This window comes from Panthera pardus, unplaced genomic scaffold (assembly GCF_024362965.1).
Source record: "Panthera pardus isolate Hobbes unplaced genomic scaffold, ASM2436296v1 HiC_scaffold_12, whole genome shotgun sequence".
Lineage (NCBI taxonomy): Eukaryota > Metazoa > Chordata > Mammalia > Carnivora > Felidae > Panthera > Panthera pardus.
The window spans coordinates 75,662,460-75,675,933 of record NW_026526677.1 but is presented as its reverse complement, the minus strand read 5'-3'; the positions used below and the strand labels follow the sequence as shown (position 1 = coordinate 75,675,933).

Sequence of the window (13,474 nt, the reverse complement as noted above, 5' to 3'; positions counted from 1 at the left end):
GAAACTTCTGCTTGATGCCTCTTTGACTCACCCACCGCCCACATCTAGTTCGCCAGCATGTTTCTTCTCCCCGTTCATGCCCTGTGAGGCTACGCCTCGATCTCTTCTTTTTATTTTATTTTATTTTTTAATGTTTATTTATTTTTGAGAGAGAGACAGAGACAGAGCATGAGCAGGGTTGGGGCAGAGAGAGAGAGGGAGACACACGATCCAAAGCAGGCTCCAGGCTCCGAGCTGTCAGCACACAGCCCAACATGGGACTTGAACTCACAGACCGTGAGATCATGACCTGAGCTGAAGTTGGACGCTTAACCGACTGAGCCACCCGGGTGCCCCTAGACCTCCATCTCTTATCTGTCCCCTGCAGCAGCCACCTGCCTGCTCTTCCTGCATCTGGGCTTATCCCCTCTCCCCCAGAATGACATTCTCAAGCTTAACGGAGAATGTCCCCTCCTGCCTGAGCCCTCCTGTGGTTCCCATCAGCCATGAGTGAACCCCACTCCTGACCCTCACATTGTGGCCCGTGTCCTGCCAGCTCTCCAGCCCCACCTCTGTCTCTCCCCACTGCATTCTGACATGCTGGCCTTCCTTCTGTCCCTCAGACACACCAGCACTCACCATCCCCTCAGTTTTTTCACATGCTCCCTCTGCCTGACCTGCTCTTCCCTCAAGTCTCCACACGTTGCATGCCTGTCATTCAGGTCTCCATTCAAAGGTCATCTCCTCAAACCCCTTTGCACTGCTGGTGGGAATGCAAAGTGGTGCAGCCGCTCTGGAAAACAGTATGGAGGTTCCTCAAAAAAATGAAGAATAGGACTACCCTACGACCCAGCAATTGCACTACTAGGTATTTATCCAAAGGATAACAGGAGTGCTGATTCTATTGGGCCCATGCACCCCACTGTTTATAGTAGCCAAAGTATGGAAAGAGTCCAAATGTCCATCGACTGGTGAATGGATAAAGAAGTGGAATATATATATATATATATATATATATATATACATACACACACAAACACACACACACACACACACACACACACACACACACACACACACTGGAATATTACTCAGCTATCAAAAAGAATGAAATCTTGCCATTTGCAACAACATAGATGCAAGTAGAGTGTATTCTGCGAAGCGAAATTAGAGAAAAACAAATATCCTATGACTTCACTCATGTATGGAATTTAAGACACGAAACAGATGAACATAAGGGAAGGGATGCAAAAAGAATATAAACACATAAGAGACTCTTAAATACAGAGAACCAACTGAGGGTTGCTAGAGGGGTTGTGGGTGGGAGGATGGGCCAAATGGGCGATGGGCATTATTAAGGAAGACGCTTGTTGGGATGAGCACTGGGTGTTATACGTAGGGGATGAATCGCTGGATTCTACTCCTGAAATCAAATCGTTATTGCACTACATGCTAACTGACTTGGATGTAAATTTAAGAAAAAAAAGTAAAAAAAAAAAAAAGGTCATCTCCTCTGCGAGATCTTCCCTGAGCATTCTCTCTAGAGTCACCTTTACTCCACTGGTCACTAGTGCCCTGTTTTATTGTCTTTAAAGCACTTGTCATTATCCAGAATGATTTCATTTGTTTATTTCATCCTTGTGTGCCTCCTGTTTAGAATGGAGTCACCAGGGAGGTTTACTGTTCATCCAGTAAATAGTCACCTTGGATCTTGTTCACAGGGTGTGTGTGTGTGTGTGTGTGTGTGTGTGTGTGTGTGTGTGTATATGTGTGTGTGGACACACACACACACACACACTGTGTGTACACACACACACACACACACACACACACATACACACACACACACACACAAAATAGCACAGACTGAGGGGCTTAAGCAACAGAAATTTATTTTCTCACAGTTCCTGAGGATGGACAGTCCTAGATCCCGGGTCTAAGCACAGGTCAGTTCAGTTTCTGGTGAAATCTCTCTTCCTGCTTCTTGCTGCAACCTCACATAGCATTTTCTCTCATTTCCCCCTTACATTCCTGTGGAGAGGTAATGAGAGAGAGAGAGAGAGAGAGCTCTCTGGTGTCTCTTCTTATGAAGACAATAATCTTATTGGATCAGGGCCCTACCGTTATGACCTCATTTAACCTGGATTACCTCCTCTTTTTTTTTAATTTTTTTTTAAATGTTTATCTTTGAGAGAGACAGAGACAGAGACAGAGTGTGAGTGGGGAAGGGACCGAGAGAGACACAGAACCTGAAGCAGGTTCCAGGTTCCGAGCTGTCAGCACAGAGCCCGATGCGGGGCTCAAACTCACAAACTGTGAGATCGTGACCTGAGCCGAAGTCAGACGCTTAACCGACTGAGCTACTCAGGTGCCCCTAACCTTGATTACCTCCTTAGCGGCTGCATCTTCAAATACAGTCACACTGGAGGTTGGGATTCCGACATGGGAGTTTCGTGATGCGGGGTACAATTACTCGGTCTATAATGTTCACCACTGTAGTGCCAGCACCAGAACCTAGAAGATAGCCTGGCATGTGCTAGGCACTCAATAAATAGTTGCTGAATAAATCAACGAGTCGTGAAAGTCCGCTTTCCTCTAAGTTCATACAGACGCTGCCCCACATCTGGCATTCCATCCTGCAGGTCAGGGTGTGTCCCTGTACATCCCCCAGTCGGCCATCAATGCCACGGTGGAGGAAGACATCTTGCTCTCGGTTGAGTACTCCTGCCATGGCGTCCCCACCATTGAATGGAAGTACACCTCCAACTGGGGCGCACAGAAGATCGTGGAGTGGAAGCCGGGCACTCAGGCCAACATCTCCCAGAGCCACAAGGACAGGCTCTGCACTTTCGACAACGGCTCCATCCAGCTCTTCGGCGTGGGCGTGAGGGACTCGGGCTACTACATCATCACGGTGACGGAGCGCTTGGGGAGCAGCCAGTTTGGCACCATCGTGCTGCACGTGTCGGGTAAGGCAGCCCCCCCCCCCCCCCCCCCGGGGCCTGGCACCTCTCTGAACTGCCCACGTGTGGGGCAGCGACTTCGTGATATTAAACGAGCCATTATCTTCCCCTTGCCCTGCCCACCCCGTAGAGATCCTCTACGAAGACCTCCATTTTGTGGCTGTCTTCCTTGCTTTGCTCGCTGCCGTGGCCGCGCTGTTAATCAGCCTCATGTGGGTTTGTAATAAGTGTGCGTATAAATTCCAGAGGAAGAGAAGACACAAACTCAAAGGTAATTCTCTGGGCCCTGTGGTGATCCATTCACGCTTTTATGGCTGGAGGTGGTTCTTGTTATCCTGGTCTCAGCGAGAACCCTCCCCCCGTGGCTGGCGGGCAACTGAGCGGCTTGTCTTTTGCTTTGCAGAGAGCACCACTGAGGAGATTGAGCTGCAAGATGTGGAGTGTTAGCGAAGGCTGCGCCCAGTTACATTCCTACCTCAAGAGGAGAAGAGTATTTTCCACAAAGGGCGCGAACGCGGCCAATCCGCCCTCCCAGCCTCCTGCCGCCCGGCCGTAGCCACACGGTCCCGAGGGGACTGCGGATGTTAGCGAAATTGACTCCGTGGACTCGAGGACTCTGGATTGGACAAAGTCCGTTCTAGTGCTTGCGAGAAGCTCAAGGAGAAGCGCGCTTGAGGCTTCGGGCCAGAGCCTCGCTCGGCTGCCGCTTTGCGGACCCACGCCAGTGGCCTCGTGCTGGTCGGGCCGCTTGCTGGCTACACTCGTCGCGGCCCTGGGGGTGGCCGCTGGAGGCCGCTGGAGGCGTCCCCGTGTCCGAGGCCGGAGTGGCCCCGGACCGAGCGTGCAGCCAGCATTGGACAGGCTCTCCGTGTTCCTTTCTGCTCTGCTCGTCCCTCCAGCCTCTGCTGCGGGAGCTACTGTGAGAAAACCCGAGGCTTTTAGATGATCTGCCTGCCATGCAGGGGGAGAGACTGGGCCCTAATGAGGTGCTTGGAGCAGACCCCGGGGCCTGGTTAGGGAGAGGGGCTCCGCTTGTTCCTGAGGGACCAGTGTCAGAAGCAAGGAATAGGGAGAAAATGACCTCTCTCTTCCTCTCGTAGCCCAACATTAATTGGATTTTCCCTCCTCTGGCCCCTACTTAGGCCAGAGTGAGGAACACAGATGTTCATCTCCACTGTGGGCAGCAGCTGGCCTCCAAATGGCTTCCCGACAAGCCAGGTTCTGGTACCTATGAAAGCGAGCCTGCGTGGTGGGTGGTACAACTGTGCCCCTCATCACCAACACTTTGTCTCAAGTCAGGCCCTTGCTCCCTCCCAAGTGGGCTTAGGAACACTTGGCGCTCACCTACCTCACAGTCGGGGTATCAGGTGAAGCCCACAGTATGCACAGAGCTCACTGAGCAATTTCAGGAAAGCAGGAGGATTCTTCAAGGGTCTGGAAAGCCAAGCAGGCTACCGAGTGCTGTAAACTGATACACGCTCTGGTGTACTGGGGCTCCACGGGGACCTGGGGACTGGAGCACAAGTGGCCTGGGCTCTTAGGCTCTCGCCTTGTCAGTCACCGTGTTTACTTGAAAGTTTCTCCACCCTGACTTCCATTTGGCAAGCTCTAAATAGGCATGAACTTGTTTTCCATTATCCTTTCTCTCTCCAACACTCTTAGCTACAGACCAAACGCACCAGGCCAATTAGTGGAGCATTCCCTTCTCTTCTCCTCTTTGATTTTTAAAATGTTTGTTTTTGCGAGAGAGGGGTGGGGGGGCCACGGAGGGGCAGAGAGCGAGGGGGACAGAAGATTCAAAATGGGCTCTGTGCTGTCAGCAGAGAGCCCGACTTGGGGTATGAACTCATGAACTGTGAGATCATGACCTGAGCCGAAGTCCCATGCTTCACCAACTGAGCCACTCAGGTGCCCCTCTCTTTGCTTGAAGTCCCCAGTGTCAATATCTTTTCTACTTCCCATGTGGCAAAAAAAGTTGCTTGGAGAAGTTAGGCCTTTCTCTAAATAATCCAGGGTAACAAGAAGGGATTTTTGGAGTAGTCACACAGGAGCTCTGTGCTCTTAGAGAAAGACTCTAAAGGCACTACTTGATTCAAAAGGCAAGAGAGCAGTTGGTCTACACAACTGATTTGTAGCTTGAGCACCTGCACAGAGAAGGTTCTCACCCCCCAGGCCACCTCCTGTGCACCCACTTGTAAGCACACACACCTGTGCCCTTTCCCCAGGCAGCAGTCAGAGGAACCAGTCCCCCACCAGGATGGGTTCCTCATACAAGTCCCCACTATCATGAAGAAGCAGGGTGGGAGTATGGGAATAAAAAGGGGGCCAAGGATAATCTGATTAGTTCTTTCTTCTCTTTCCCACAGAAAGTGCATCAGCAGGAAACCCGTTTGGATCTGGGCACCTGCTGGCATCTGTGTGTGCTCTTTTATACCACCTGCTTTCCAGAACTGTGCTTCTAGCTTGTCAGAAGTCAGGGGTGGTAATCTCCAGAATAAAAGGAGAAATGGAAAAGCGGAACCAGTGAGAGGCCTTCATGGCAAACCCAAATGTAAATTAAACTGCCCCCCACCCCAAAGCTCATGAAAAGTTATGCCCCTGGCTTTCCATGTCTTTATTTTGCACTTTTAAAGCTCCCTCCATCCTGAACAGTCTTGTGGAAAGTATTTGATTCCAGAGCCTGAAGTGTTTTTGTCTATTTTTCAAAAAAGAAAATCTGAAATTCCAGAGGTTGGCCACTGGAAATGCTAAGCTATAAGTTATGTTTTAAACTGTGAAAAAAAAAATTGTAAAGAACAAAATAAAGCCTGAAAATAAAGCCCCAGCCCTTTGTGTGTGAGCCCAGTCCTGCCAAGTGCTCAGAGGCCCTGGGTGAGGTTTTCATCACCTGTGGGCATTAGAAAAACCCCAGCCACAGCCATGGGTCTGGCACCTTTTTTATTTTTATTTTTATTTTTTTCAATATCTGAAGTTTATTGTCAAATTGGTTTCTATACAACACCCAGTGCTCATCCCAAAAGGTGCCCTCAATACCCATCACCCACCCTCCCCTCCCTCCCACCCCCCATCAACCCTCAGTTTGTTCTCAGTTTTTAAGAGTCTCTTATGCTTTGGCTCTCTCCCACTCTAACCTCTTTTTTTTTTTTTTTTTTTTCCTTCCCCTCCCGCATGGGTTTCTGTTAGTTTCTCAGGATCCACATAAGAGTGAAACCATATGGTATCTGTCTTTCTCTGTATGGCTTATTTCACTTAGCATCACACTCTCCAGTTCCATCCATGTTGCTACAAAGGGCCATATTTCATTCTTCCTCATTGCCACATAGTATTCCATTGTGTATATAAACCACAATTTCTTTATCCATTCATCAGTTGATGGACATTTAGGCTCTTTCCATAATTTGGCTATTGTTGAGAGTACTGCTATAAACATTGGGGTACAAGTGCCCCTATGCATCAGTACTCCTGTATCCCTTGGGTAAATTCCTAGCACTGCTATTGCTGGGTCATAAGGTAGGTCTATTTTTAATTTTCTGAGGAACCACCACACTGTTTTCCAGAGTGGCTGCACCAATTTGCATTCCCACCAACAGTGCAAGAGGGTTCCTGTTTCTCCACATCCTCGTCTGGCACCTTTTTTAAATGACGAACTGTAAACATTTTTTAGTGATTCTGAAAAACACCTGCCCGTCATTCTGCCCTGCATCCTCCCAGAAGCCTAATTGGAAGTTTTTGCTTCCAGAGTATTAATCATAATTCAACAGAGTCCTTTCTGCTTCCGCAAAGGGCTGAAATAAAGATGTGACCATTGTACCACCGCGTTCAACAGTGCGTGAGATGCCGCACGGAACATAACATGCCCTGTCAACAGAACGTCCTCTCAGATTGCGATCTAAGAAAATTAAAAAGGTATACACCGTACTTTCTCATTTCATCGTGTTCCGAGTTTGGAAGGACTGCGGAGGCCCCCGTGGGAGGAACGCACAGCACGCCAGGCCCCTTGAGATAGAAGTCACAGGAAGGTGAGGAGCTGCGCAGTGCGAGGCAGCCAGTTCTGAGACCTGCCCTGAGCAGGAGCCTGCTGTCAAACCCTGGGGCAAGGGGAACCCTCCCTCTGCCATCCGTTTCATATCCCAGCCTGGGTTTCTTTGGCCGCTGCAGGGAAGCATCGAGCACCGCTGGTTTAGGGACGCAGAGCCAGGCCTGTGGCCACTGTGGGCACGTCTGTCCACAACGCAACTTCTCAAGGGGTGGCGGCCTTTCCAGTCCGCGCGTGGTGAGGCTCAGGACACCACTTCCACTGCCTTTTAGAAATCGGGTGGGCGTTGGGGCTTGGTTTCATTGCAAAGGTGAGAAATCCTTCTTTAAAATTGAAATGATACTCAAGTCTGTATATAAAGTAAAAAGTAAAATTCTCCCTCAAGTCCTACTCCCCAGAGGGAAGAGTAGTTACATTGGGCATGTATCCTTCTAGCCGTAGGCATCTGTGAACACCTCTCTCTCTCTCTCTCTCTCTCTCTCTCTCTCTCTCTCTCTTTCTCTCCATGCACACATCCCAATAGTCCATCTGTTTTCTTTTTAGGCAAATGGGCTTCTGTGATATGTGTTATCCTACAATTGGCTTGTTTTCCCTTAATGTTTCTTAGGCATTATTTCGTGTCTCTACTTATTCCTAAACTTCATTCTTATTGCCTGCACAGTGCAATCCCTAGCATGGATACATTACAATTGTTCACTCAGAAGGTACTTTTTATTTCAAATGATATATACGAAAATAAATATCTTGAGCCATCTTTCTTTCAATGGCAGACTTGTTCCTTCAACCAAGGTGGCTTCTTCTTGTTAACTAACACAGTCAGCTCTGTTCCCTAGGAATCCTTTACTCTTTCAGGACTTCAGAGTGATTGTTTCATAATATTGGTGGGTTTTATTGTAAAGCTTATTAGGGACTATTTGGAGGAGGGAGAAAGAGTATTGTTCATGTAAAAGAAATCCAAAGTTTCAGCTTTAAGATTTTTTGTGTGTGTTTATTTTTGACAGAGAGAGGGAGAGACAGAGCATGAGTGGGGGAGGGGCAGAGAGAGAGGGAGACACAGAATCTGAAACAGGCTCCAGGCTCCGAGCTATCAGCACAGAGCCCGACGCAGGGCTTGAACTCACAGACCGCGAGATCATGACCTGAGCTGAAGTCAGACACTCAACTGACTGAGCCACCCAGGCGCCCCTAAAGTTTCAGCTTTAGATGTCACCTTATAAAGTGGAAACAGGTAGGTTACATTCCTTTGATGCAACAGACCAGGGTTTGTTTTGGGCAGTTCTGGCCCTAAAAATGCTAAAAGTATTTTTCCTTCAGGTACCTCATGGTTTGAACGATTTCTTTTCTTGCCAAACAAAATGAATTTATTAAACAATTATTTATTTTCCTGTTTTTATTAATCACAAATACTAAAGTGTCAATTAGAATTCCTGGTCAGAACGAAATCATTGGTATCACTTTGATTTGATGGTGTTCTGGCAAAGAAATCTGATGGTGAAGTTTTGTTGGGTAAATGTGTGATCGCCTTTAGGCTTTTTCAAATACTAAACACAGATCACAGTTCTCTATTACTGCCTTTTGGGTCCCAAGGGGCTTGGACTGGGAGTATTTGTAAAGTGCGTCAAAAGAAAAGCTGTGAATAGATTTAGGTAAGAGACACATCACTGGCTTCATCTAAATTATTGGGAAGTTTTGCAGATTGTATGTTACTTTTTGGGGGGGTGGGTTAATCTTAAATTACATGAATAAATACAGCCAAGACTCTACTAAGAGAAATGTACATTTTTAACCTCAGAAAGCTTTGGTTTCTGTGTTTGTTTTTTTTTAACGTTTATTTATTTTTGAGACAGAGAGAGACAGAGGATGAGCAGGGGAGGGGCAGAGAGAGAGGGAGACAGAATCTGAAACGGGCTCCAGGCTCTGAGCTGTCAGCACAGAGCCCAACGCGGGGCTCAAACTCACGGACCATGAGATCATGACCTGAGCCGAAGTCGGACGCTTAACCGACTGAGCCACCCAGGCGCCCCACTTTGGTTTCTGTTTTAATTGAAGTATGATCCACACGCAATGTTATGGTAGTTTCAGGTCTCATCATGTTAGATACCATCTGTCACCGTGTAACGTTATTACAATATTGACTGTATTTCTTGTGCTGTACTTGTAATCTCTGTGACTTATTTCATAATTTGAAGTTTGTACCTCTTAATCCCCTTTATCAATTTCACCCATTCCCCCACCCACCTCCCTCTGGCAACCACCAGTTTGTTCTCTGTATTCGAGTCTGTTTCCGTTTCTTCTTTTGTGTTTCGATTCCACGTATGAGTGAAATCCTATGGTATTTCTCTGACTTGTTTCACTTAGCATAATAGGTGTATATACATATGTAGAAGTACACACATACACACACACACACACACACACGCACACACACACACCACTCTTCTTTATCCATTCATCTATTGATGAAAACTTGGGTTGCCTCTATACCTTGGCTATTGTAAATCATGCTGCAATAAACACAGGAGGTCCATATCTTTTCATTTTCTTTGGGTAAATATCCAGAAGTGGAAATACTGGATCACAGGTATTTCTGTTTTTAATTTTTTGGGGAACTTCCACACCGTCTTCCAGTGTGGTTGCGCGAGTTTGCATTCCCACCAACAGTGCATGAGGGGTCCGTTTCCCCTACATCCTCACCAACATGGTTATTTCTTGTCTTTTTGATACTAGGCATTCTGCCAGGTGTGAGGTGGCATCTCATTGTGGTTTTGATTTGCATTTTCCTGATGCTGAGTGATGCTGAATGTCTTTTCATAAGTCTGTTATCCATCTGTATATCTTCTTTGAGAAAATGGCTATTAAGTTCCTCTGCCCATTTTTTAATCAGGTTGTTGCTTTTTTTTTTTTGTTTTTTTTTTTTTTTTTTGGTGTGGAGCTTATCAGCTCTTTATACATTTTGGATTTTAACCCCTTTTGGCTATATCATTTGCAAATATCTTTTAACAGGTTGCATTTTGGTTTTGTTGATAATTTGCTGTGCAGAAGCTTTTTATTTTGACGAAGTCTCAGTAGTTTATTTTTGCTTTTGTTTCCCTTGAGACATATCCTTAAATATTTGCTAAGGCCGACATCCAAGAGATTGCTATCTATGTTTTCTTTTAGGAGTTTTATGGTTTCAGGTCTCATATTTACATCTTTAACCCATTTGAGTTAATTTTGTGTATGGTGAAAGAAAGCGGTCCAATTTCATTCTTCTGCATGTAGCTGTCCAGTTTTCCCAACACGATTTGTTGAAGAGACTTTTTCCCATTGCATATTCCTGCCACCTTTGTCCTAGATTAACTGCCCATGTAGCTACGGGTTTATTTCCAGGCTCTCTATCCTGTTGCACATGTGCTACTTTTATATCTCAAACTTCTCCCTCATCTACCACTTCAAGCCAAATATAGTCTGTTCTACAACAAATGTTTCACAATCAGTAAATAGGAAGAGAAATAAAGTATAATACGGTGGTTTTCCTGGTTCCTAATCAAGGGGAGCCAGAATATTGGGAGCAGAAAAACACGTTGGCCATGTGGTGAGCTCAACTTTTAAAGAAGTAAAAATGAGCACCAGTTATTTCGGGCTCCTTTACCGTAATTTAGGCCATTTCCTTTTTTGGGTATTTATTTATTTATTTATTAACGTTTATTTATTTTTGAGACAGAGAGAGACAGAGCATGAGCAGGGGAGGGTCAGAGAGAGAGGGAGACACAGAATCTGAAACAGGGTCCAGGCTCTGAACTGTCAGCACAGAGCCTGACGCGGGGCTCGAACTCACGGACCGTGAGATCATGACCTGAGCCGAAGTCGGCCGCTTAACCGACTGAGCCACCCAGTCGCCCCCTTTTTTGGGTATTTAGATCGGTCTCAATTTTTCAGTTTGCAGACGGTGATCTCTGTGACTCTGTCCTTTGCGAAGTATGCCTAGAGGATGAATTTCTAGAGGTGGACTTGTAAATAGGAAACAGCAAACTTGAGAACGAAGACGAAGCTCCAGTCACAAAGTTCGCGTAGCACTTGGCACTTGGCACTTGCTATTTCAGACACAGGGTTTCTCAGCTGTGAACTGCCTGTCAACGTCAGTTCCCACCCTGAAGTGAGAGTCAGAGATGTTAGTCCCAAGGCAACGAAGAATTGGAGTACGAAGTAGAAGTGAACCAAGGTATGGAAAGAAATTGACCACAGAGCATGGCTTTCAAAATGAACTGGAAAAAACCAAAAATCTTCATGGCCACAGATGCACTCGCTGTCTTTGTCACCTGTAAATTTGAACAAAACAGGACATTCTAAAATGCTTTCTCCTACTGATAAATACAAATAAAGCCGGCATCTTAACCACTTACTGACTTCTAAAACGCTGGACTTTCCGAGAACAGTCACTTAATGTTTTCTATCTGCCAGCCCTTTAGAACTTCACATCCATTACCAACCATACTGAGACCTTTGAACCACCACTGAGGTGAGCAGGGGGCATTCTTGTCCTGTTTTAACACGTAAGGGACCAGGTGCAGCCGGGGTAACGTTGCCAAACGGAGACAGCTAAGCAGGGGTAGAACCGACATCAGAACCCAGCTCTTTTGCCAGCCTGTTAAACACACGGTTAGGGACTAACTGGTTTGCTCCCGCTGGCCTCCCAACTTTCCCAACGGTATATTCTTCCATTGCCGGGTCATCCAGGTTGCAACATTAATTAAGCTGGAGAATGTGAATCAACACAAGGCACACGAGTTGCTGGCCCAGTGGCCGAGCTGCCATCTTCCCCCTGCCTCTCCTTCCTTTTCCACTGTTTTCTAAGTAGCGGGTAATGGCTCTTCACTCCCCAGCGATGAAGACCGTGGCAGCGTGAGGTTGCTCCACTGTCCTCAGATGAAGCTTGAGAGAGCCTGTGGTTACACCCTGGGCTCTCCGCTCCACTCGGTGTGGTCGTTGCACTGGCTCCTGACCAGATAATCCTACACAACAAAGCGTTCATTTTTTCTAGTTGATAGCCATTTTATGGCTATTATAATAAGAGGGGGGCTTTTATTCTGGATCTCTTTAAACTGTAACTCTTCTAATAACTCATTTTTATTATATTTACCAAATTATCAATTTGCAGTGGATGGAAATTAAACAAAAAAACAAAACCCCCACCAAAACAAAGTCTCCTAGCAAAAGTCCTTTGAGTATGAGCCTTCAAAATTACAGAAGACTCCACATGTGAGTAGAGCTGTATGGATTAGCTTAGGATAATTAGCTAAGGCAACTTTTGTGGGCCACCATGAAGAGATTTATTTTTTATAAAGCTTTATAATTGTAGAGTCGTAACAGTTTCTTTGAATTTCCATGGATAGAAAGATGCAGCATATCAATCAGGAGGGGAAAACAAGCAAACACACACAGAGATGTTATGGTACTTTGTGGCTTACAAGTTCCATTTTTCTTTTAAAAGAAAAATATAAACCTTATGAAGCGATTTTAGTCATAACTTATTAAAAGGGTATCTTTAAAAAATTGAAAGCCTTTCTCATAAGGAATACACTCCCTATGTATTATTTATAATTGTTCCAAAAGACCCATATAAACCTAAGTCTCTTATTAAGGGAAGTAACTCAGGTGCATTTTAGGATTGGGGCACTATTTCCAGAAAGTTCAAATACGTTATTTGTAAAATGTAATCAATCCACAGATCCATTCGTATTTTTCCCTGGAGGAAGAGCGCTTTATGGAGTGAGACAGGACAATACTTTCACTGAAAGAAGGAATCCAGAGCTGTTGGGTGGAGGCTGGAGAATTGCAGGGGCAGGCGGGGCAGGGTGTGAGCACTTGCCGTCTTAAGGGACAGAGGTCATTCAAGTGGCGGAAGAGACAAAAAAGGGACCTGAGAAAACCCTAAAAATATACTCTGCCCTCTGTGCCTTAGGCTGAGCACTTTCTAGGATGCTCTCAGAGGACCCAGGCATACATAAAGGCAATTGGAGGAAGAGGTAGTTGATTTGCCAAGACAAGCATAGCTTTAATAGCTCTGCTACGGAAGGGGGAGAGGATCTTCCTGCCAGCATGTAGATCCTTCCACTTCAGGGGAAGAGGTCTTCTTTCACTGTGAGCACGCTCTGTACGAAAGCTGGGTCATAAGAGCGTTTGTATATTCTTAAGCAATCTTTTTAACGAATAGGAGAATGAGATGAGTTGATAAAAGACATAATTCATTTGGGGGTGCCTAGGTGGCTCAGTCGGTTAAGCAACCGACTGACTCTTGGTTTTGGCTCAGGTTATGATCTCTCAGTTTGTGACCTCAAGCCCAGGGACAGGTTCCACGATGACAGTACAGAGCCTGCTTGGGATTCTCTCTCTCCTCTCTCTGCCCCTCCTCTGCTCTCTTCTCTCTCAATAAATAAACTTTAAAATCATCAGTGCTCTTTTCTAAAAAAAAAAAAAAGAAAAGACCATTCATTTAGGTTGTTAAGAGTTCAACGAG

The 13,474-nt window shown here is 46.0% G+C and overlaps 1 protein-coding gene across 1 annotated transcript in view; it reads left to right on the top strand.

Annotated features, from left to right (window-relative positions):
* Nucleotides 1–5,922, top strand: part of VSTM5 (V-set and transmembrane domain containing 5) — a 32,080-nt gene extending 26,158 nt beyond the window's left edge. The window contains exons 2-5 of the mRNA XM_019450098.2: nucleotides 2,622–2,948; nucleotides 3,073–3,213; nucleotides 3,346–3,928; nucleotides 5,309–5,922. Coding sequence (XP_019305643.1) covers nucleotides 2,622–2,948; nucleotides 3,073–3,213; nucleotides 3,346–3,389 — 512 coding nt within the window. The 3' untranslated portion in view covers nucleotides 3,390–3,928; nucleotides 5,309–5,922. The remainder of the gene's footprint in view (nucleotides 1–2,621; nucleotides 2,949–3,072; nucleotides 3,214–3,345; nucleotides 3,929–5,308) is intronic.
* Nucleotides 5,923–13,474: the final 7,552 nt, after the last annotated feature.